The 24,215-nt window shown below is 43.0% G+C and overlaps 1 protein-coding gene across 1 annotated transcript in view; it reads right to left on the minus strand.

Moving 5' to 3' along the window:
• Positions 1–499: 499 nt before the first annotated feature.
• SHISAL2A (shisa like 2A) overlaps positions 500–24,215 on the minus strand; it is a 31,366-nt gene continuing 7,650 nt past the window's right edge. The window contains exons 2-3 of the mRNA XM_061411952.1: positions 14,837–14,976; positions 500–962 (exon numbers count right to left, since the gene is read on the minus strand). Coding sequence (XP_061267936.1) covers positions 718–962; positions 14,837–14,976 — 385 coding nt within the window. The 3' untranslated portion in view covers positions 500–717. The remainder of the gene's footprint in view (positions 963–14,836; positions 14,977–24,215) is intronic.

Raw genomic sequence — 24,215 nt, forward strand, 5'->3', positions numbered from 1 at the left:
TGAGTCCTGTGTATGTACTCTGTATGCTATGCTTAGTCATGTCCAACTCTTCGTGACCCCATGAGCTGTAGCCCGTCAGGCTCCTCTGTCCATGGAATTTTCCATGCGAGAATACTGGCGTGGGTTGCCATATCCTTCTCCAGGGGATCTTCCTGACTCAGGGGTCAAACCCGCATCTCTTGTCTCTCCTGCACAGGCAGGTGGATTTTTTACCCCGGCACCGCCTGGGAAGTCCAGTGAGTATGCTCTATTCCCTCTCATTCTGTTCCTTGGCAAGGGACTCACTCCAGGAGCAATGCTGAGCTGTTGGAGAGGCAGAAGTCACTGCTTCTGGGTCCCAGTCATCTTCCCTGGATTTCCTAAGCACATCTGCTCCATGGCAGGAAGACTAAGTCAGAATTCCCTGACTCCCTGGTTTAGGTGAGGGGCTCCTCTGAATCTCCACAAGCCCCAGACTTCTCCCTGATCACATGGAGTTGTCATGACCATTTTACTGGAGACCCATGTCTAAACTCCCTTCGGCCCACAGTGGGCCAGGTAGAGCACTGTAGCTGGGTTCACAGTGGAACCTGAGTGGGTTTGCAAGGAAAAGCACTCATTTATCCTGTTAGGTTCCAAAGTCCCTTTGATTATCCCCACTCCCACGTTTTTGTTTTTTTTTTTAAACACCAAAAAGAGGCTCCAGAAGAGGATGGTGGAGAGACATTTATTGGATGTTTATGGGGCTGGGTACAGTAGACTGGGGACAGGAACCTCCTCAGGGCTCCCTGGAAGGTCACCGGCGGTCACTGTAGCCATGAAGCAGTGCTGGAGGAGGCGTTTGGGATCCTTAGCCTGCTCCTCATTGCAGTCCAGCCAGGAGTTCAGGAAGGGGTGGCTCTGCCTGAGAGGGCTCACTCCTCGCACCTCCACCGAGTTGCCTGTGTTTCTACCTTGGCAATCAGAGGGTGCCTCATCAGGGTCTGGAAAACAGCAAGCCAAGGGCATGGGGCTTCCTCCTGTAAGCCCTTCCTTTCCATCGGGATCATATTATACATGTAGCTTCCCTGAGTGCTTACCTTGGACAGGGGTGGGCTCAGAGTCTTAAACATTCATTTAAACAAATCATTCATTTAAAAAAATATTCATTAATAATATTCCACATTGTGAACTATGAGCTATTAATGTTTCTCATGAGCTTAAAGTTTAATGGAGGGGACAGACAATAAACAATTGCTAGCAGATATGAAGACTTCATCTTCACCATAAACTCATAGGGTCAGTTCAGTTCAGTTCAGTCACTCAGTCGTGACTCTTTGCGACCCATGAATCGCAGCACGCCAGGCCTCCCTGTCCATCACCAACTCCTGGAGTTCACTCAGACTCACGTCCATCAAGTTTGTTATGCCATCCAGCCATCTTATCCTCTGTCCAGTAGCATATTGGGCACCTACTGACCTGGGGAGTTCCTCTTTCAGTATCCTATCATTTTGCCTTTTCATACTGTTCATGGGGTTCTCAAGGCAAGAATACTGAAGTGGTTTTCCATTCCCTTCTCCAGTGGACCACATTCTGTCAGACCTCGCCACCATGACTCGCCTGTCTTGGGTGGCCCCACAGGGCACGGCTTAATTTCTTTGAGTTAAAAGTTACTATTAAAAACTCACTTATTAAATGAAGATTCAGGCTGACTACACAGCTAGCCTGCAGGGAAGTGCAGTAATTTAAAAAATACATATTGTTCTTTGCTTTAAGAATAGATTTCATGACTCTCTTCACTTACTGCTTGATCCTCTCCTCCTTTTATACCTGGACTTGATAGGAAGCTCACTTGGCCATATTATTTCCCACTTCCCATTCATGACATTCTGCTGCAACCTACTTGGTTTCTGCCTGTAACACAACTTAAAACTTTTTGTCACTAAATCCTATGGTTACTTATAAATCATTGTCTCCTTTGACTTATTAGGAGCATTTGACAGAATGAAGCACTCTTGCCTTTTTTGAATTAAAAATGTATCAAGTGTTCAAGCTAGAAATCAAGTGTATCAAGTGTTAGCTCTCACACCTTCTCTCCCTACCCATTTCCAAGGTCAAGCAATTCACTCCAGGTCCTGTTAATTCCACCATATCACTATCTGCTGTACCCACCCATTCTCTCCATCCTCAAGGCACCACACTAGATCTGCTTTTCATTTTCTTCTGCCCAGACCAAAAGACAGCCTTTGGTTGGGCCATCTTCCAGAGAGATCTTTCTAAGGTTAAGTGAGTCCATGTACTACTCTTTCTCAAAAGCACTCAGTGTCTTCCCATGACCTGTGATACTCGAGGTGGCATTCAAGGTTCTTTAGGTATGGGCCCCAATCCTTCTCTAGCTTTTCACTACTACTCTTCTCGGAAGAACTCAATGCTTTACTACACCAGAATTTTATTGTTCCCTGAATGGGTCCATTCCTTCATATCTCTGAGTCTCTGCTTTTACTGTTCCTTCTGTCTGGAATGGCATTTTATACCTTGTTTATCTAGAAAACTCCTATGCTTTAAAACCCATTGATGGAAGAGATCAAGGATGAATGGTGCCTCTGAAAACAAGGAAAGAGGGAATTTGAAGAAGGACGCTGTATGGGACACTGGAGTTGGCTATGCAATATCCATTCCACCCTCTTTCCACCCAGCAATTATGTTTGGTTGGGATTGATCCCATCTCAGCTCCAGCAGAGGGGCCTGATTGATATGAGCCTGTCAAGTAATCCTGTTCCTTTGCTACAGGATGGGCAATCAGTGCATAGCATTTCCCTGGATGTAGTGATTGGGCACATGACCTGAGGTGGTCCAATCAGAGTCAGGCCTCCTCCTTCCCCAGGGGAGGGATGAAGGAAGAGAGCGCTCCTTTCTTCCCCTAGTTAGATGGGAACAAAAAGAACACAGTCCCAAGGACTTCTGGAAGCCAACTTACTACCATGGGAAAAATCAGTCTGAGGAGAAAGCTAACACAAGAGGGCAGAGTTGTGAGAATCTCGGAGGATGAAGCCGTAGCCTGAGGACGCTGAACTTCCACTTAGACCATTCCTAAAGCTCACCATGCTTTTGGACTTCTCATTTACAGAGCCAATAAATTTTCTTTTTTGTTTTGAACTCTCTATTTTTGATGATTTAAGACTCACAAAAAGTTACAAAACAGTTGAGAGTTCCATTGTACCCTTCACCTAGTTTTCCCCCATGATAATATCTTATATAATCATAGAGTAATTTCAAAACTAGGAGACTGACATTAACATACTACAACTGACTAAACTACAAATCCTATTCAATTTTACCCATTTTTTTAATATGGACTTTTTTTGGGTGTTTAGTACTATGAAAGTTTATCACATGTATGCGTGTGTGAATGCATGCTAAGTCGCTTCAGTCATGTCCAACTCTTTGTGACCCTGTGGACTGTAGCCTGCCAGGCTTCTCTGTCCATGGGACTCTCCAGGCAAGATTATTGGAGTGGGTTGGTGGCCATGCCCTCTTCCAGGAGATCTTACTGATTCAACCATTGAACCTGCTTCTTTTATGTCTCCTGTGTTGGCAGGCTGTTCTTCACCACGAGCGCCACCTGGGAAGCCCTATCATATGTACAGTTTTATATTATCACTGCCACAATCAAGACAAAGAACTGTCCCATCACCATGAATAAAAATTTCCTTATGCTACCTCTTTACGTCAGAACTTCCTCCTAAATCTAACGCTGGTAACCTCTAACCCCTTTTCCATACATAACGTTGTCATTTAAGAAATGTTACGCAGATGAATTATACACTGTACAACCTTGTGAGATGGGCTTTTTTTCACTCTGTTTAATACCCTTGCAATCCATTCAAGTTGTTATGTGTATTGATAGTTCATTTGTTTTTATGGCTGCATATATTCCATTATATGGTTGTACCATTTGCCCACTAAAGAACCTTTGGCTTATTTCTAGCTTTTGTCTATTAAAAACAAAGCTGTTATGAGCAGTTGTGTATAGGTTTTTGGACAGACATACATTTTCATTTCTCTAGGATAATAATAATTTTGTTTTGAATGGTATAGTGGACTGAATGGTGACCCCCAAATATATCAGGTCCCAATTTCTGGAACCTGTAACTGTTAACTTCTATGGTTTTTGCAGATGTGATGAAATTAAGGACTTTGAGATGAGATTATCCTCAATTATCTAGATGGGCCCTAAATGCCATCACACGTGCCCTTATAGGAGAAAGGCAGAGGGAGATAGACACTCACAGATAGTGATGTAAAAACAGAGGTAGAGACTAGAGTGAGCTACAAGCAAAGGAATGCTGGCAGTCACCAGAAACAGGAAGAGTCAAGGCACAGACTCTCCTGCGGAGTCGTTGATTTCTGCCCAGCAAAACTGATTTTGAATTTCCAGCCCTGAGAACTGAGAGAGAATACATATCTACTATATTAAGCCATCAAGTTTGTGGTAATTTGATACAGTGGTCATAGGAAACTAATAGTGAGGATGATTAACTTTATGAAAACACTGTCTTCCAAAGTGGCTATATATCATTTTAATTCCCACCAAAAATGTGTAAGAGATCCAGTTGCTCTATCCTCCCTTGGAATTATCAGTATTTTTACTTTAATATTCTGATAGGCGAGAAGTAGTATCTCATTGTGGCTTTAATATGTGTTTCCTTAATGGCTAATGAAGATGAAACATATTTTCATGTGCTTATTTGCTCTCTGTATCTCCTCTTCAGTAAAGTGTCAGTTCAAGTATTATGCTCATTTTCTAAAAGCATTGTTTGTTTTCTTATTTTTTTTGTTTTTAATTTTAATTAATGAAATTATTTTTGGCTGTGCTGGATCTTTGTTGCTGTGTGGGCTCTTCTCTATCTGTGATGAGCAGAGGCTACTTTCTAGTTATGGTGCGTGGGCTTCTCACCGCTGTGGTGTTCCTTGCAGAGCACAGGCTCTGGGGCAGGCAGGCTTCAGTCGCTGCGGCGTGTGGGCTCAGTAGTTGTGTTTCCCAGGCTTTAGAGCACAGCTCAGTAGTTGTGATGTGCACACTCGTGTGCACACCTAGTTGCTCTGCAGCATGTGGGATCTTCCTGGATCTGGGATTGAACCGGTGTCCTGAATTGGCAGGCAGATAGATTCTTTACCACTGAGCCACCAGAGAAGCCCTGTTTGTTTTCTTAATGTTGAGTTCAGGGGACTCTTTATATGTTCTGGGTAAAAGACCTTTGTCAGATATGTGACCATTATTTCCCAGTTAGAGGCTCTTCTTTCCTTCTTCTTAATAGAGTCTTTATCAGCACAAACATTTTGAGTTTTGATCTAGATCAATGACTAATGTATTTTTTTGTGCTTTTGATGGCTTGTCTAAGAATTCTTTGCCTAACCCTGGGTCATGAAGATCTTCTCCTGTTTTCTTCTAAAAGTTTTATAGTTGTATAGGTTACATTTTGGTCCATGATTTATTTTGGGTTAATTTTTATATAAAGTATGAGGTTATGTAAAAGGTGTTTTTAACCTGTGGAAGTCTAATTGTTTCAACATTATATATTGAAAAGACTATTCTTCTCCCATTGCATTGCTTTTATACTTTGTAAAAAATCTTTTGGACATACATAGGATGTGGGTCTATATCTTTGATAGGAACAAAGTAGATGATTAAATAGTTAATCTCACTAGGGGATTGTAAGTAGAAAATATATGAGAGACACCTATAAGTTAATGATCACTCAAGAGAGCAGGTTTGCTTAACCACAAAAATGACATGGTGGATTTTAAAAATATGGGAGACCCCTGTAAGTTAATGATTACTCAAAAAGTGGGTTTGCTTAACCACAAAACCAAGCAGTCTTGCTTAGCAACAGAACCATGCAACAGAAGGACGAGACATGCCCCCAAACAATAAAACAATGGAGGCGTGAGACCCACATCCTGCCCAGTGAGCTCAGTGAGTTAATGATCCCTAGGACATGCTTTCTGCACACATAAAAAACAGTAATTTGTAGACCTAAGCTTGACCATGTGCAGACAAAAAACTCCCCTGCCCAAAGGAGGAGAAGATGATGATGGGAGCATGACATCTACTCAAGAAAGACAAAGTTCTTTTCCCCCTCCCCACTTCTCCTTTGATTATAAAACTGTAGCCCAGTAGGTTCTTGGGGCGAGGCATTTCTCACCTGCTGGCTTGTAAACCTCACAAGCTTCCTATTCTAATAAATCCCTTCTTATCTATCAATTTGCGTCTTGCTTAATTCTTTTCTGCACTGGGATATGAAGGACTATGGTACCAGGGCTCTTCAGAGCCCCTGAAATGCCACTCAGTCAGTTTTATCATATCTAGGTGTCTGTCCCTCCTCTAGTACCACACTGTCCTCAGTATTGTTGCTCTATAATGTGTCAAAATCAAGTAGGGTGATTTCCTCCAACTTTATCTCTTTCAATATTATTTTAGCTACTCTATTTCCTTTGTCTTTCCATATAAATTTTAGAATCAGCTTGTCTATATATACCAAAGAGCTGCTATGGTTTTTAATCTTTACTATGTCGAGTCTTCCAATTCATGGCATAGTGTGTGTGTGTGGGTGTGTGTGTGTGTGGCTCAGTTGTGTCTGACTCTTTGCGACCCTGTGGACTGTAGCCCGCCAGATTCCTCTGTCCGTGGAATTCTCCAGGCAAGAATGCTGCAGTGGGTTGCCATTTCCTCCCTCAGAGGGTCTTCCTGACCCAGGTATCAAACCTGTGTCTCCTGCATTGGCAGGCAGATTCTTTACCACGGAGCCACCAGGGAAGCCCATGACATAGTGTATCTCTCCATTTATTTAGGTCTTCTTTGATTTCCTTCACTAGCATTTCGTAGTTTTTATTGTATAGATCCTATACATGTTTGTTAGCTTTACACCTCATTATTTCATTTTTTAGAGTGACTATAGATGATATTTTATTTTTCAAAGGTCTGTCTTTTTAGAAAATATTTATTTATTTGGCTGGGTCTTTGTTGCTGCACGCAGCCCTTCTCTAGCTGTGGCAAATGAGAGCTACTCTCTCCTTGCAGTGAGCAGGGTTCTCATCACTGCAGCCTCTCTTGTTGTGGAGCATAGGCTTTGGGGAACAGGCTCAGTAGCTGTGGCATTAGAGCTCAGGTGCCTCGAGGCATGTGGAATCTTCCCAGAGCAGCAATTGAACTCCTGTTGTCCCCTGGATTGGCAGGTGGATTCTTAACCAGTGGACCTCCCGGGAAGTCCCTATATTTAAAATTTAGTCTCTAGTTGTTTGTCACTGATACATATATAAATACAATTGATATTTGCTTCTGACCTTACGTACTGTGAGCTTGCTAAGTGCACTTGTTAGGTTTAGGAGGTTGTTTAGTGTGTCTCTGTGTGTTTTGTAGATTCTTTGGGATTTTTTGTTATTTAAGCTTGCATTTTAAGGCATTCCATTTGGCACAAGGATTTAGTTCAATTTTCTATTCAATGCAAGAATCTCCTTCAATGAATCCCACATTTAGCCTTTTCCTGGTTACCTTCCAGGCTTGGGGTGCTTTTTAAATGGAGAGTTACAAACTGGTGAACCAAATATAGCCCTCATGTAACTTAGAGGGTGCACTTTACAAAAGAATTTCAGGTCTTAGTCTAAGAAAGACCTAGCTTTTTTGAATCAACATCTGCCTCCCTATGGCTTCTCCCACTGATTTAACTCTGTTCTCTGACATCTCATAAAATGTCTCTTCTTCATGCCCCAGGACAACCTTGCAGAGGCCTGGGGTCCTGGGGTGTGAGCCCTGAGCCTTCTTTGCTCAGGGCCAAATGTCCCCAGCTCTTAGCCCATATACACATAATCTGGTTCTCAGACCAAGCTGGTCACTCACCTCTGATCACCTTCTGACTGATTAGTCAAGGTTCTTCTTAAATTGTGGGGCTCTGGGCTGCAAGGAGATCCAACCAGTCCATTCTAAAGGAGATCAGCCCTGGGTGTTCTTTGGAAGGAATGATGCTAAAGCTGAAACTCCAGTACTTTGGCCACCTCATGCGAAGAGTTGACTCATTGGAAAAGACTCTGATGCTGGGAGGGATTGGGGCAGGAAGAAAAGGGGACGACAGAGGATGAAATGGCTGGATGGCATCACTGACTTGATGGATGTGAGTCTCAGTGAACTCCGGGAGTTGGTGATGGACAGGGAGGCCTGGCGTGCTGCGATTCATGGGGTCGCAAAGAGTCAGACACGACTGAGCGACTGATTTGATCTAATCTCTGATCTGATCTGAGCCGCAGGCAGTCAGGGGTTGGGAGGAATCCTTGGGCTTTTAGGAGTTATAAAACCTTGGCTTAAATCCTCATCTTGATATTAAATTATTACACTGCTGCTGCTAAGTCACTTCAGTCATGTCCAACTCTGTGCGACCCCATAGACGGCAGCCCACCAGGCTCCCCGTCCCTGGGATTCTCCAGGCAAGAATACTGGAGTGGGTTGCCATTTCCTTCTCCAATGCATGAAAGTGAAAAGTGAAAGTGAGGTCGTTCAAGTTTCTGACTCTTAGCGACCCCTTGGACTGCAGCCTACCAGGCTCCTCTGTCCATAGGATTTTCTAGGCAAGAGTACTGGAGTGGGGTGCCCCGCTAACCCCTTCTCTCTGGATCTCAGTTACTATTGTATCAAATAGGGTAGAAAGTAGGACTGGCCTCATTTTTCTATTTGTTTTCCCTTGAATTCCAAATTGTAAAGAATTCAGTCTCTTTAATGGACTGCCTTTATTAGGTACTAGCCTCTCCACTCCCCATGACCATTTTCTGTTAATCAAAGAGTTATCATTAGCAGGAAAGAGCCCATGCTAAGTACCCTCCTTAGCCTAATACAATTCTAGCTCAAAACAAAGAAACATGGTCCCAGTAAAACCTTTGAAATATTGGAAATTGCTCAAGAATCCTCATTGCTATATTTGGGGACGCTTGAGTGATATATTTGGAACCAAAGTTGTGCACCTGTGGAGTGGATGCTAAAATGTTACCTCTGAGATGTGATGGCCGATATGTTCTAATTCAATTGGGGGTAAAGAAGGACCACCATTCTCTTGCTTCCAGACTCTATAATTCTGTTAACATGACCTGAGATTTCACTCATTTTTTTTTTGGCAGATACATCAAAATGCAGGTTCACACTGAACTTGTGGGCCCAATATGCCCACAAGTTTTTTTTACATGATTCTCTTTCCCAGATGCCACGGATTCCCTCACATGAGTATCCCAGGGTCTTCAAATCCACAACTCTTCAATCCCCTTCCAGGGAAACCAGCAAAATAGCCAGTGGTCCAACTCTTGAGCACACTGTTTCTGGCTCTTCCTCTGGCTGATATATAATGAAAGTTCTTAAAGTCCCTCAGTGGCGCCTGAAGCCTGGGGGAGGAAGAACCATCTTATAAAGGTGCTAGCCAAGAGGAAAAGAGGATGCCTAAGGCACATATAAAAGATTCAATTTTCAAGTTACAATAAGAAGATTCATGTTTGGCTAAAACACGCTGGCACAAGCATCTTATTCGATTCTTCTAACGATTCTCTGAGGTGAGTGTTATTTCATGTTATAGACAAACACAGACAGAGAAGGTTACCACTGGCACAGCTATTAGTACCGGATCCAGGATACACTTTCAATTCTACTTGATTCCAAAGCTTGGGCTCTTTCCACAGAGCAAATCTACCCTTAGTATAGGTTAGGAACTCTGCTAGGTGCTGGGGACACAAAGGCATTTAAGACATGATTCCTATCTTTGACATATCAACAGTCTGAGGCGACTAACATGTGAACATCTAAATGCCTAAGATAATAAAAATGAGGGTTACTCATTTTTAAAAGCCACCATGTATTAGAAACCAAGCTCCAATGTAAGCTTCATCTCTAGTTTTATTGCTTTCTTAGTGGGTATTATTGTACACATTTTACAGAGTAAATTAAGGTCCAGGGAGAAGTGACTCGCCTAAGGCCACACAGTAAGAGTAACAAAGCCGGAATCAGAGCCATGTTCTCTGACATCCCAGCAGGGTTGTGCTTTCCCATCTTTTTTTCAGGGACCTTTTGGCCAGTCCCCCCATTGCCTGGGGTCTTAGCCTGTCATGACCAGCAGGAAAGGAGTTCTCAGGTTTTCTCCCTGATTGGAGATGAGTCAGCCTTGACTCATCTCTGAGGCTTGTTTGGGTCATAGGTACCACCTCTCCAAGTGTGGTTAAGTAAAAAGCAGTGGGCTCTGAGGAAGTGGAACACTTCCTGGAAGGTCAGAGGGCCTGCTATAGGAAAAGATCTTTGGCCCTGGAGGCAAAGTCTGGGCCAATTGGCTGGGTGACCTTGGGCATATCACTGACACTTTCTGGGCCTCAGCAACCCATTGATAAACTGAGAACACCAGGCTCGATTCCCAGGAGCCCTAAGAGTTAGAGGGACTTCCCAGGTGGTGCTAGTGGTAAAGACTTCACCTGCCAATGCGAGAGACCCAGGATACCCGGGAACGGGTTCAATACCTGGGTCAAGAACATCTTCTCAAGTAGGAAATGGCAACCCACTCCAGTATTCTTGCCTGGAGGAATTCCATGGACAGAGGAGCCTGGTGGGCTACAGTTCATGTGGTGGCAAAGAGTCAGACATGACTGAGCATTAGAGCCACAAGCCAATTAATGCCCAATAGTTCTCTGAGGTGGTTGTTAACTGTATTCAGACCAGCAATGAATGAGAGAGGTGAGAGATGAGTTAGTGAAAATGACAAATTAATGATATCCCCACCAACATTTTTCAGAGGAGGATGAGTCTCCCCACCTCCCATTTTTTATCTCTTATTAAAGGTACCTAGGTTAGAATACTTACCTCACTTACCCCATCAGTAAAATAGAGTTGATAATAACCTAAAGTAGCTGAACAGGTTAAATGGGATAATGCGCTAGGCACCTTGGCATAGTGCCTAGCACAAAAGTAGGTGCTTGGTCAGCCTCTGATCAAGCTAGTTCCTCACAAAGTACAAGAATGAGAAAGCTATGGTCTTCATTGCATCCCGAGTTTGAGGGATGGGTGGGATAGGGTTGATGGGACAGTAGAGAATACCTGGGCAGCAAAAGGAGCCTATCTTCAGAAACTGTTCTATTTTCACTCTGCTCTTGTCAAGGAACTCCCCACCCCACCCTTGCCCCCAGGCTCAGAGATTAGGACCCAAGGTACAGTGTGTAGTGATTGTGGGTTTTAGAGTAGGGAAATCGGGGTTGACATCCCCAAATGACAAGCCCACTAGCTGTGTAGACTTGGGCCAATTGCCTTCTAGTGGCTGAGCCTTGATTTCCTCTCCTGTAAAATGGGGCTAATGATCTCTCTATGGGCTTCCCAGGTGGTGCTAGTGGTAAAGAACCTGTGAATGTAAGAGACATAAGAGACTCAGGTTCAATCCCCGGGTAGGGAAGATCCCCCTGGAGGAGGGCATGGCAACCCACCCCAGTATTCTTGCCTGGAGAATCCCCATGGACAGAGGAGCCTGGCAGGCTACAGCCCATAGGGTCGCACAGAGTTGGACATGACTGAAGCAACTTAGCATGCGTGCATGCACATACCATCTCTCTACAGGTCCTACTGTAGAAGGAGACAAAAACAGATGAAAGTCTGTGTGAGGGGGAAGGCTCTGAGTGTAAGGGAGTGGCCTGTAAACATTGATGCTGGGTTTGATCAACCCAAATGTTGGGTTGATGCTGCAGGTTCAGAGGAAGGAGAGGACAGCACTTCATGAAGAAGAAAGGAAGGAACTAAGAGCTGAGTTTGGGCAAAAGACAGAGAGAGCTGAAAGCTGTTATTTAATAAACAGAAAGTGCATTTTCCATTTTAAAAGTAAGAAGCAAAAAGCAAGAACACAAGCTGTATCAAACCCTGGTGATTGAATAATCAAAAAATCTAGCTGGTGGCTGAGCAGTGAAAAGCAGGAGGATCGTCTTCATTCACAGGACCGCCAGGTGAGCTGTGTTCCATTGATTTAGAAAGGCTGCAGGTGATAGGGTAGGGGGAGATGAGGGGAGCAGGGTATAAGCACCCTACACACCCGGCCTGGTGAGGTAGAAATAGGACTTTGGAGGCAGAAAAACACACACATTTGAATTACAACTCTGCAGTTTACAAACTGTGACCCCATGGGCAATTGAAACACTGTTTTCACATCTGTAAGATGGGCGATAATAATACCTACCTCACTGGGGTGGTTTGGAAAATTAGACAAGATAGTGCATGTAAAGTTTCAAACAGAGTCTGGCATCAAGTAGGGACTTCCCTTCCTCAGCACAGGGATAAGGAGAGGAAGGAAGGTGGAGATGGAGTTGGCTCTAACATTCACTCACTAGGTATGTGGGCCTTAGTCTCCACATCTGTAAAATAGATTTTAATAAGATCCATACACTGCCTGGTTATTATGAGGAGCAAATGAAATTGTCTATTTAGAGATAATGCATTCCTTTTAACGACAGTATTATTTTTCATTCCTTCTATGTTGATGGACATTTAGTTTCTTTCCAGTGTGACAAATTGTCATGGTATCCATCTTTACAAGTCCTCTCCTAGTGCAACTGTGTCTCTAAGGCAGATAATTAGAAGTGGAATCACTAATAGGCTATATACATTTTCAGTTTAAATGGATAGTGCCAAAATGCTGTACAAGTGGTTTTGCCAATTTATTGTTACCAGTGGTATATGAGATTACCCATTCCCCCATGTAACCTTCTCACTATCAATGTGATCCATTTTTTATTTTTGCCAATGTAATTGTTTTTTAAATCATTTTTTGAAAAGGTATGTCATTCTTAAATTGCATTCTCCTGATTATTAGTAAGGTAGAGTATCTTTTTATGTGTGTTGGGCATTTGTATTTTTTGGTGGATTATGTATTTCTCATGTGTTTAAAGGTGCACTTATATATCCTGGATATCAATCTTGTCTCTATTTTATATACAGTTGATTCTCATTATTTACTGTGCACGCATGCTCAGTCACTAAGTTGTGTCCAAGTGTTTGCAACCCCTCTGTCCATGGATTTCCCAGGCAAGAATACTGTAGAGGGTTGCCACTTCCTTCTTCAGGGGATGTTCCCAACCCAGGGATCAAACCTGCATTTCCTGCTTGGCAGGCAGATTCTTTACCACTGAGCCATGAGGAAAGTGAAAGTGAAAGTTGCTTAGTCATGTCCAACTCTTTGCAACCCAATGGATAGTTCATGGACTTCTCCAGGCCAGAATTCTTGAGTGGGTGGCCGTTCCCTTCTCCAGGGGATCTTCCCAACCCATGGATTGAACCCAGGTCTCCGGCATTGCAGGCAGATTCTTTACCAGCTGAGCCACCAGGGAAGCCCATTATTCACTGTTATTTTGTTCTATTAACTTACCATTAACACTGAATTAGCAAATACTGAATCAATTGCCCCTTGCTGCTGCTGCTAAGTCACTTCAGTTGTGTCTGACTCTGTGCGACCCCATAGACCGCAGCCCACCAGGTTCCCCCATCCCTGGGATTCTGCAGACAAGAACACTGGTGTGGGTTGCCATTTCCTTCTCCAATGCATGAAAGTGAAAAGTGAAAGTGAAGTCACTCAGTCATGACCGACTCTTAGCGACCCCATGGACTGCAGCCCACCAGGCTCCTCCATCCATGGGATTTTTCAGGCAAGAGTACTGGAGTGGGGTAGGGAAATACAAATTTAGGTTCCTGTGAGCCTCTGGTCACATTGTCAACCAATCAGTACATAACTTTGCTTTATGTATGTTTCTGCTTAAAGATACTGTATTTAATATATATTACTAACTGGTAACATTTAACTCATGTGTATTGAACACATGTATTTTTTCCATAAGGCACATGACAGCCTTTTTATGTTGAGGAATACTAGATAGCACTTCAACGTTATATTTGGGGGCCATTTTCAATAGCGAAAGTGCCAATAAAAACACAAAACTGCAAAAATGTGACACTAAATATACCATGAAAAGGACGCTTGTTCATAGTCTGAGAGCTGAAACAAAAAGGCAAGCGTGGCCCTGTGCAGCCTCCGCTGGGCAACCTCAGTGTGACTGGGCAACTCAAAGTTTTTGTTGTTCTGTGCACATCCACGTCTGCAAATGACCTCAAAAACACTGAAAGTATTGATTTTTGAGGTTACAAATTAATTCTAGCAAGTAGGCAAATTCACCAATATGGAATCTGCAAATAATAAGGGTTGACTATGCGTCTGCATTTACAGTATCTTTGCAGTCCACCACTTGTTTTTTTAACTTTATACATAGTCTCTTTTGTGTTATTTGCATTTGTTGGAGGCAAATTTGCTAATATTTCTCTTATTTAAAAAACTAAACATTTTATTCATGTTACTATATTTTAATTAGTCTCTTTCTGGAGTCTTCTTCTATTCTAAGGTTTCTCAACATCAACAGTACTGACATTCTAAGTCAGATAACCCTTTTTTTTAGACCTTGTTATGCAGCCTGTGGGACCTTCCTTAACCGGAGATAGAATCTGTGTCCCCTGCCCTGGAAGCACAGAGTCTTAACTGCTGAACCACCAGGGAAGTTCTGGGTCAGATAACTCTATTGCAGAGTGCTGTCCTCTATATTGTAGGATGTTTAGTAATATCTCCCTGTAATAAACATAGAATTATTTTGATTATCAATGAACACATGAAGAGTTTGTGATGGAAATGTTCATATCATGAACCTCCTGAAAAATGCGCTGGTGCTTCTTAATATTCCAGAAACACACGTGAGGCAAATAGTCCAAACATCATTTCCAAATATCTCCCCTCTGAAAAGGTGCTAGCCTGCTGAATACAAGGAAATCACGTGGCCCCTTTCTTACCTGTAGTCTGTAAGTTTAAGCCTGGGTCCAACTTTGTGTGGGGTTTTGAGCTGATGAACAGGTAACAAAGCACAAAGGCAGTGACAATGAAGGCCAGGAGGACCACTGCTGCTATGGACAGGCCCACAAGAGCACCAATACTGGGGACAGAAAACCACAAGGGAGCAGAGTGTCAGGAAAGGACTTGGAAGGCAGCATGTTACAGGAGAAATGTTGTAGGTGTTATAGGAATCAGCCAGTCTTAACTTTTGTTCTGTCTCTGCTTCCCTGAAACATACTTTTGGGGCCTAAGCCTGGGAAAGAGCATCAGCTGTGTGGCAAGTCCTCACCACGTACATAACTTGATGTGGCTTTATCCATACACATATTCAGTGCCATGATGTAGTTGAGACTGAATTTGTGTTCCCTTTATTCTCCTCTCCTTTCCTCAACCTGCTGCCACCCCAAGAAGCTAGAGATGATCTTTGTCAATAATTATTTTTTATTTATGTATACTTCACTTGGCTGCTCCATGTCTTAGTTATGGCATGTGAACTCTTAACTGCGGCATGAGGGATCTGGTTCCCCAACCAAGGAGCAAACCCCGCCCCCTGCATTGGGAGGGCAGAGTCTTAGCCACTGGACCACCAGAGAAGTCCCTAAAGATGATCTTAAAGAGCCCTCCCCACACTGCCATTTCTTAAAAATCAAGACACATAGCAAGCCTCAATTTAATATCAACTGTCCTTCCACCCTCAAGGTAATATCTGACCCAGTCTCTAGTGGGTCATCACGGCAGTGTGGACTCCACATCTGAAACCCCTTTTCTGCTGCTGGTCCCTCACCCCTCAGCCTCATTGCCTCTGCACCAAGTCAGGCCCTGGTCATCTGGTCTCCAGACTACTACCTTCTGGCTTGTTCAGGGAGCCACTGTCTTTCTGTTTCACATGATCCCTCCCATCATCTCCCCACATCAGAATTTTACCTGTCCTTGAAGGCCCATCTCAATGTCTCCTCCTCAGTGCTTTCCTTGGTCCCCTTTCTCTTTCTTTTCTTCTCCCAGTCCAGGCCTACCCAGCTAGGACACCTTACTTGGGGTCATTAGCACTTTCCACTTGGTCAGGGAGTCCAGTGTGGTAGGGAAAGAGCAAAGAGCTTTGGAACTCTCACAGACCCACCTGGTAAATTTAGGACCCAGATCTGTAACTAACTCGATATGACATCTTGATGAAATTATTAAGCCTGTTGAGTCTCAGCTTCTTTGCCTGAAAAGTGAGAATGATCAAAACACAGCACCTCTCAGGTGGTAGTGAGGGTGAATGATATCTATAATATTCTTGGCACACAGTAGTTCAACATATTCCTCATGCGTTCTCTGTAGGCATACTGAGACCATGTTTAACTGGCTCTGTTCTGCCTTTGTACGAGCCTAGCACATAGCACGCACTTAGCAATGATTATTGAGTACCTAATTTGTGTCAGACACTGTGGGATGTTCTCCCAGTGGTAGGACTAGGCTTGACTGTGTGCCCTTTCTGCCTACGACTCCTGCAGCTTTTCTGCCTTCCCTAGCCCGACCCTGACCCCAGTCTCAGATTCCTGCCTTTGCCATTTCTGCTAGATTTCACTCCCAGCTAGCTGATGGTTATCTTCCAGTAAACAGAAACACCTTAGAGCTTTGGAGAGTCTGCTTTCCCAGGGCTAAATAAATTATTGGCTATCCCTACAATGGAATAGTATAGAGCCATTAAAAAACATGTTTTCAAATAAAATTTAAGATCAAAGATAAATTCTGATGAGTTAATGTGAAGTGAAAAAGGCAGGACCCAATATTAAATATATAGTGTAGCCCTAACTTAAATACATAAAATAACATGTACATATATAACATAACAAGGTGAGGATGGATGGAAATACACTAAATGCTAATGGGCTGTCTCTGGGTATAGCACAGGCTATGGATGTCCTGTCCATGTCCCACTGGATCTTACAATTCTGGAATATTCTGGCCAGGGTTTCAATGCCAGCATATGTATCTCTTTGCCTGAAAGCTTTCTTGGGCCCAGAAGAATCTCTGCACACTGAACAGGTCAAAAGTATAGGAAAATGGATGCCTCCCTTCTCCCTCCAGCATGTAGCCAATGACTGAAAAAAACTGACATGTAAACACCCAGCTTCCCGGCCCTGAGGTGGGATGACTCTGAGACGCGTGTGCAGTGGCTGACACAGGATAGCAGTTTCAAGGCTGGTGGCCCTTGGTGGTGACTTGCTTGGTAGCACACCGCTATTAACTCCTTCCCTTTCCCATCTCACTTCCCACCCTGTACCAGTATTTTCTAGGATCGTTTGTCATGTAAACTGCTTGCCTTAAAGTCCTTTGTTTCCCAGTCTTCTAGGGAACCCAAGCTAAGACACTGGGGATCTCCCATGATTGCTTTTCTTTTCTGTTTCTCCTGCCCTTTCTATTTTTTTCCCACACTGAGCATGTAGTAGTTTGTAGTTCTTTAGTATTAGTTTAATACTTTTTAGTTTAGTATTTTAATTAAATATTATTTCTTTTTTTTTAAATCTACTTACTGTTTATAAGGCTGTTATCTGTGGCTCAGATCATGAACTCCTTATTGGCAAATTTGGACTTCAGTTGAAGAAAGTAGGGAAACCACTAACCATTCATGTATGACCTAAATCAAATCCCTTACAACTATACAGTGGAAGTGATAAACAGATTCTAGGGATTAGATCTGATGATAGACAGAGTGCCTGAAGAACTATAGATGGAGGTTCGTGAAGACCATCCCCAAGAGAAAAAAAATGCAAAAAGGCAAAATGGTTGTCTGAGGAGGCCTTACAAACAGCTATGAAAAGAAGAGAAGCAAAAGGCAAAGGAGAAAAGGAAAGATATACCCATTTGAATGCAGAGTTTCAAAGAATAGCAAGGAGAGATAAGAAAGCCTTCCTCAGTGATCAATGCAAAAAATAGAGGAAAACAATAGAATAGGAAAGACTAGAGATCTCTTCAAGAAAATTAAAGATACCAAGGGAACATTTCATGCAAAGATGGGCACAATAAAGGACAGAAATGGTATGGATCTAACAGAAGTAGAAGATATTAAGAAGAGGTGGCAAGAATACACAGAAGTACTATACAAAAAAGATCTTCACAATACAGATAATCAAGATGGTGTGATCACTCACCTAAAGTCAGATATCCTGGAACACAAAGTCAAGTGGCCCTAGGAAGCATCACTATGAACAAAGCGAGTGGGGGTGATGGAATTCCAGTTGAGCTATTCCAAATCCTAAAAGACGATGCTGTGAAAGTGCTGCACTCTATATGTCAGCACATTTGGAAAACTCAGCAGTGGCCACAGGACTGGAAAAGGTCAGTCTTCATTCCAATCCCAAAGAAAGGCAATGCCAAAGAATGCTCAAACTACCGCACAACTGCACTCATCTCACATGCTAGTAAAGTAATGCTCAAAATTCTCCAAGCCAGGCTTCAACAGTACATGAACTGTGAACTTCCAGATGTTAACTGGATTTAGAAAAGGCAGAGGAACCAGAGATCAAATTGCCAACATCTGTTGGATCATCAAAAAAGCAAGAGAGTTCCAGAAAAACATTTATTTCTGCTTTATTGACTATGCCAAAGCCTTTGACTGTGTGGATCACAACAAAGAAATTCTTAAAGAGAATTACACCCTGTGTGGAAAATTCTGAAAGAGATGAGAATACCAGACCACCTTACCTGCTTCCTGAGAAATCTATACAAAGGTCAGGAAGCAACAGTAAGAACTGGACATGGAACAACAGACTGGTTCCAAATTGGGAAAGGAGTACGTCAAGGCTGTATATTGTCACCCTGCTTATTTAACTTATATGCAGAGTACATCATGAGAAATGCTGGACTTGATGAAGCACAAGCTGGAATCAAGATTGCTGGGAGAAATATCGATAACCTCAGATATGCAGATGACACCAGCCTTATGGCAGAAAGTGAAGAAAAACTAATACATGTATACCTGTGGTGGATTCATTTTGATATTTGGCAAAACTAATACAAAAAAAAATAAAATTAAATAAAATTAAAACAAAATAAAGAGCCTCTTGATGAAAGTGAAAGAGGAGAGTGAAAAAGTTGGCTTGAAACTCTCAGAAAACTAAAATCATGGCATCTGGTCTCATCCTTCATGGCAAATAAATGGGGAAACAGTGGAAACAGTGACAGACTATTTTTTGGGGTTCCAAAATCACTGCTGATGGTGACTGCAGGCATGAAATTAAAAGACGCTTGTTCTTTGGAAGGAAAGCTATGACAAACCTAGAAAGCATACTAAAAAGCAGAGACATTACTTTGCCAACAAAGGTCCATCTAGTCAAAGCTATGGTTTTTCCAGTAGTCATGTATGGATGTGAGAGTTGGACTACAAAGAAAGCTGAGTGCCAAAGAATTGATGCTTTTGAACTGTGGTGTTGGAGAAGACTTTTGAGAGTCCCTTGGACTGCAAGGAGATCAAACTAGTCCATCCTAAAGGAAATCAGTCCTGAATATTCATTGGAAGGACTAATGCTGAAGCTGAGACTCCAATACTTTGGCCACTGGATGCGAAGAACTGACTCATTGGAAAAGACCCTGATGCTGGGAAAGATTGAAGGTGGGAGAAGGGGATAACAGAAGATGAGATAGTTGGATGGCATCACCGACTCAATGGACACGAGTTTGAGTAAACTCTGGGAGGTGGTGATAGACACAGGGAGGCCTGGTGTGCTGCAGTCCCTGGAGTTGCAAAGAATCAGACACGACTGAGTGACTGAACTGACTGACTGATCTGGAAGATTCGTGCTCAGGTTGGGACCATACCCTTTACAAGGGACATCTATGGGTACCTGGCTGGAAAAAGCCTGTAAAAGTAGGATCCTTTGAGGAGTGGGTGAGAGAGTTGGGGGGATGCGTTCCAGATCAGCAGACAGTCAGGTAGTAGGTACTGCACTGAACGTCTTCCAGGGGACAGGGGAACCAGTTTCAAGGACAGAGCTGGGAACAACAGGGGAGAGTCCAAGGGGGCAAAATCTGTCCTTAGTATAAGATGAACTCCAGGGAGTTCCCTGGTGGTCTAATGGTTAGGATTCTGGGCTTTTGCTGTCATTGCCTGGGTTCAATCCTTGGTCAAGGAAAGGAGATCTCACATAACATATGAAGTGACCAAAAAAATATAAGTTCAAAAAATGAACTTCAAATGATCAAAGTTGTCCCATGGTGAATGTACTGCCTCAAGAGGTGGTGAGTTTTTTATTATCAGACAGGTTTGCACAAGACCTGGATGAATCCACCTTTCAATGAAGTTAAAGATTCTTGCTGATGATGGGTAACTGGCCTGAAGAGCCACTAGCCTTCTAGAATTTCACAAACCTACAACTCTGAAAGATAGGTAACCCACTGTGACTTCTGGGAAAGAACTGGAGGGGTGATCTAACATTTGTTAAGGTTTTTGAGTCAGGCAGTTCTAAGTTTGAATCCTGGCTCTCTCACATATAAGTTGAAAACTCCTTCACCTTTTGATCTTCATTTTCCTTCATTCATAAAATTCACTATCTCACCAGGTGTCCATACAGATTAAATGAGATAATGTATCTACAGTGCCTGAATGCCAGTTCTGCCCTTCAGCAAGGCTGCAGCCCTTGGGCTCACATCTTAATCAAAACCAGAAACTACTGATTACGGGTGTTTGGAAAGTCTATCGGACATGTGATAACACCAGCTGCTTCCCCACAGGGAGTCTTCATTTCCTGAGACATGCTTTTAAAACAGCAATTCTCCTCTAGCACTATCCAAGGAAACAGTTCATCTGCAAATTTTTTAAAGGCCAGCTTTCATGAAAAGGGCCAAATGGAGTCCAGAGCAAAACAAGGTCTCCACCCTGCAATGGTGGGGCTCGACAGGAACATGCCAGAAGGGTTATTTCAGGGTCTGGAGTACACTGATCACCTAAATGTCCTGAGGACTTCAGTTTCCCTTCTCCACTTTGAAATTGTCTGTGATGTTTGTGAATCACATTCTAGCCAAGCCTAGGGGGCTTCCCTTGTGGATCACTGGTAAAAGAATCCACCTGCAGTGTAGGAGCCACAGAAAACATGGGTTTGACCCCTGGGTTGGGAAGATCCCCTGGAGAAGGGCATGGCAACCCACTCCAGTATTCTTACCAGGAGAATCCCACGGGCAGAGGAGCCTGGCAGGCTATAGGATATAGAGTCACAAAAAGTCAGAAACGACTGAAGCGACTTAACATGCACCCAGGAAAAGTCAGCCCTACAGGCTGCCCTTGGGGTCATAAACTCTGAAGGACACTGATGTGCAATGTGACCTCATAGCTCACTTCATGCAACCTTCTACCTCACTGTCTGAGCCATTAAAGCACTCCATACCTCAAGAGGGTCCCAGGCAAGGAGAGGAACCATAGGGGTGTATGGGGAATCGGGTGGTAGGAGTGGAATGGGATTCTGACTACATGCTGAAGGGTTTACTCATTCTGTATCCCCAAGTGCCACAACGGTGCCCAGAAGACAACAGAGGGTCAGCCAGTGACTTTTCAACTGATCTGAGTAGAGCAGGTTCAGTTCAGTTCAGTCGTTCAGTCATGTCCGACTCTTTGCGACCCCATGAACCACAACACGCCAGGCCTCCCTGTCCATCATCAACTCCTGGAGTTCACTCAAACTCATGTCCATAGAGTTGGTGATGGTGTCTAACCATCTAATCCTCTGTTGTCCCCTTCTCCTCCTGCCTTCAATCTTTCCCAACATCAGGGTCTTTTCAAATAAGTCAACTCTTCACATCAGGTGGCCAAAATATTGGAGTTTCAGCTTCAACATCAGTCCTTCCAATGAACACCCAGGACTGATTTCCTTTAGGATGGACTGGTTAGATCTCCTTGCAGTCCAAGGGACTCTCAAGAGTCTTCTCCAACACCACAGTTCAAAAGCATCAATTCTGCGCACAGCTGTCTTTCTTTAGAGTCCAACTCTCACATCTGCATATGACTACTGGAAAAACCATAGCCTTCACTAGATGGACATTTATTGGCAAAGTAATGTCTCTGCTTTTGAATATGCTGTCTAGGTTGGTCATAACTTTCCTTCCAAGGGGTAAGCGTCTTTTAATTTCATGGCTGCAATCACTATCTGCACTGATTTTGGAGCCCCCCAAAATAAAGTCAGCCACTGTTTCCACTGTTTCCCCATCTATTTCCCATGAAGTGATGGGACCAGATGCCATGATCTTCGTTTTCTGAATGTTGAGCTTTAAGCCAACTTTTTCACTCTCCACTTTCACTTTCATCAAGAGGCTTTTTAGTTCCTCTTCACTTTCTGCCATAAGGGTGGTGTCATCTGCATATCTGAGGTTATTGATAATCTCCCGGCAATCTTGATTCCAGCTTGTGTTTCTTCCAGTCCAGTGTTTCTCATGATGTACTCTGCATATAAGTTAAATAAGCAGGGTGACAATATACAGACTTGACGTACTCCTTTTCCTATTTGGAACCAGTCTGTTGTTCCATGTCCAGTTCTAACTGTTGCTTCCTGACCTGCATACAGGTTTCTCAAGAGGCAGATCAGGTGGTTTGGTATTCTCATCTCTTTCAGAATTTTCCACAGTTTATTGTGATCCACACAGTCAAAGGCTTTGGCATAGTCAATAAAGCAGAAATAGATGTTTTTCTGGAACTCTCTTGCTTTTTTCATGATCCAGCGGATGTTGGCAATTTGATCTCTGGTTCCTCTGCTTTTTCAAAAATCAGCTTGAACATCTGGAAGTTCATGGTTCACGTATTGCTAAAGCCTGGCTTTGAGAATTTTGAGCATTACTTTAGTAGCGTGTGAGATGAGTGCAGGAGCTGACTGTGGCTCAGACCATGAACTCCTTATTGCCAAATTGAGACTTAAATAGAAGAAAGTAGGGAAAACCACTAGACCATTCATGTATGACCTAAATCAAATCCCTTATGATTATACAGTGGAATTGAGAAATAGATTTAAGGGCCTAGATCTGATACATAGAGTGCCTGATGAGCTATGGAATGAGGTTCGTGACATTGTACAGGAGACAGGGATCAAGACCATCTCCATGGAAAAGAAATGCAAAAAAGCAAAATGGCTGTCTGGGGAGGCCTTACAAATAGCTGTGAAAAGAAGAGAAACGAAAAGCAAAGGGGAAAGGAAAGATATAAACATCTGAATGCAGAGTTCCAAAGAATAGCAAGAAGAGATAGCCTTCTTCAGTGATCAATGCAAAGAAATAGAGGAAAACAACTGAATGGGAAAGACTAGAGATCTCTTCAAGAAAATTAGAGATACCAAAGGAACATTTCATGCAAAGATGGGCTCGATAAAGGACAGAAATGGTATGGACCTAACAGAAGCAGAAGATATTAAGAAGAGATGGCAAGAATACACAGAAGAACTGTACAAAAATGATCTTCACGACCCAGATAATCATGATGGTGTGATCACTCATCTAGAGCTAGACATCCTGGAATGTGAAGTCAAATGGGCCTTAGAAAGCATCACTACGAACAAAGCTAGTGGAGGTGATGGAATTCCAGTTGAGCTATTCAAATCCTGAAAGATGATGCTGTGAAAATGCTGCACTCAATATGTCAGCACATTTGGAAAACTCAGCAGTGGCCACAGGACTGGAAAACGTCAGTTTTCATTCCAATCCCAAAGAAAGGCAATGCCAAAGAATGCTCAAAATACCACACAATTGCACTCATCTCACACGCTAGTAAAGTAATGCTCAAAATTCTCCAAGCCAGGCTTCAGCAATATGTGAACCGTGAACTTCCTGATATTCAAGCTGGTTTTAGAAAAGGCAGAGGAACCAGAGATCAAATTGCCAACATCAGCTGGAACATGGAAAAAGCAAGAGAGTTCCAGAAAAACATCTATTTCTGCTTTATTGACTATGCCAAAGCCTTTGACTATGTGGATCACAATAAACTGTGGAAAATTCTGAAAGAGATGGAAATACCAGACCACCTGATCTGCCTCTTGAGAAACCTGTATGAAGGTCAGGAAGCAACAGTTAGAACTGGACATGGAACAACAGACTGGTTCCAAACAGGAAAAGGAGTACGTCAAGGCTGTATATTGTCACCCTGCTTATTTAACTTATATGCAGAGTACATCATGAGAAACACTGGACTGGAAGAAACACAAGCTGGAATCAAGATTGCCGGGAGAAATAACTTCAGATATGCAGATGACACCACCCTTATGGCAGAAAGTGAAGAGGAACTAAAAAGCCTCTTGATGAAAGTGAAAGTGGAGAGTGAAAAAGTTGGATTAAAGCTCAACATTCAGAAAACGAAGATCATGGCATCCGGTCCCATCACTTCATGGG

Source organism: Bos javanicus, chromosome 3 (assembly GCF_032452875.1).
Source record: "Bos javanicus breed banteng chromosome 3, ARS-OSU_banteng_1.0, whole genome shotgun sequence".
NCBI classification, from domain to species: domain Eukaryota; kingdom Metazoa; phylum Chordata; class Mammalia; order Artiodactyla; family Bovidae; genus Bos; species Bos javanicus.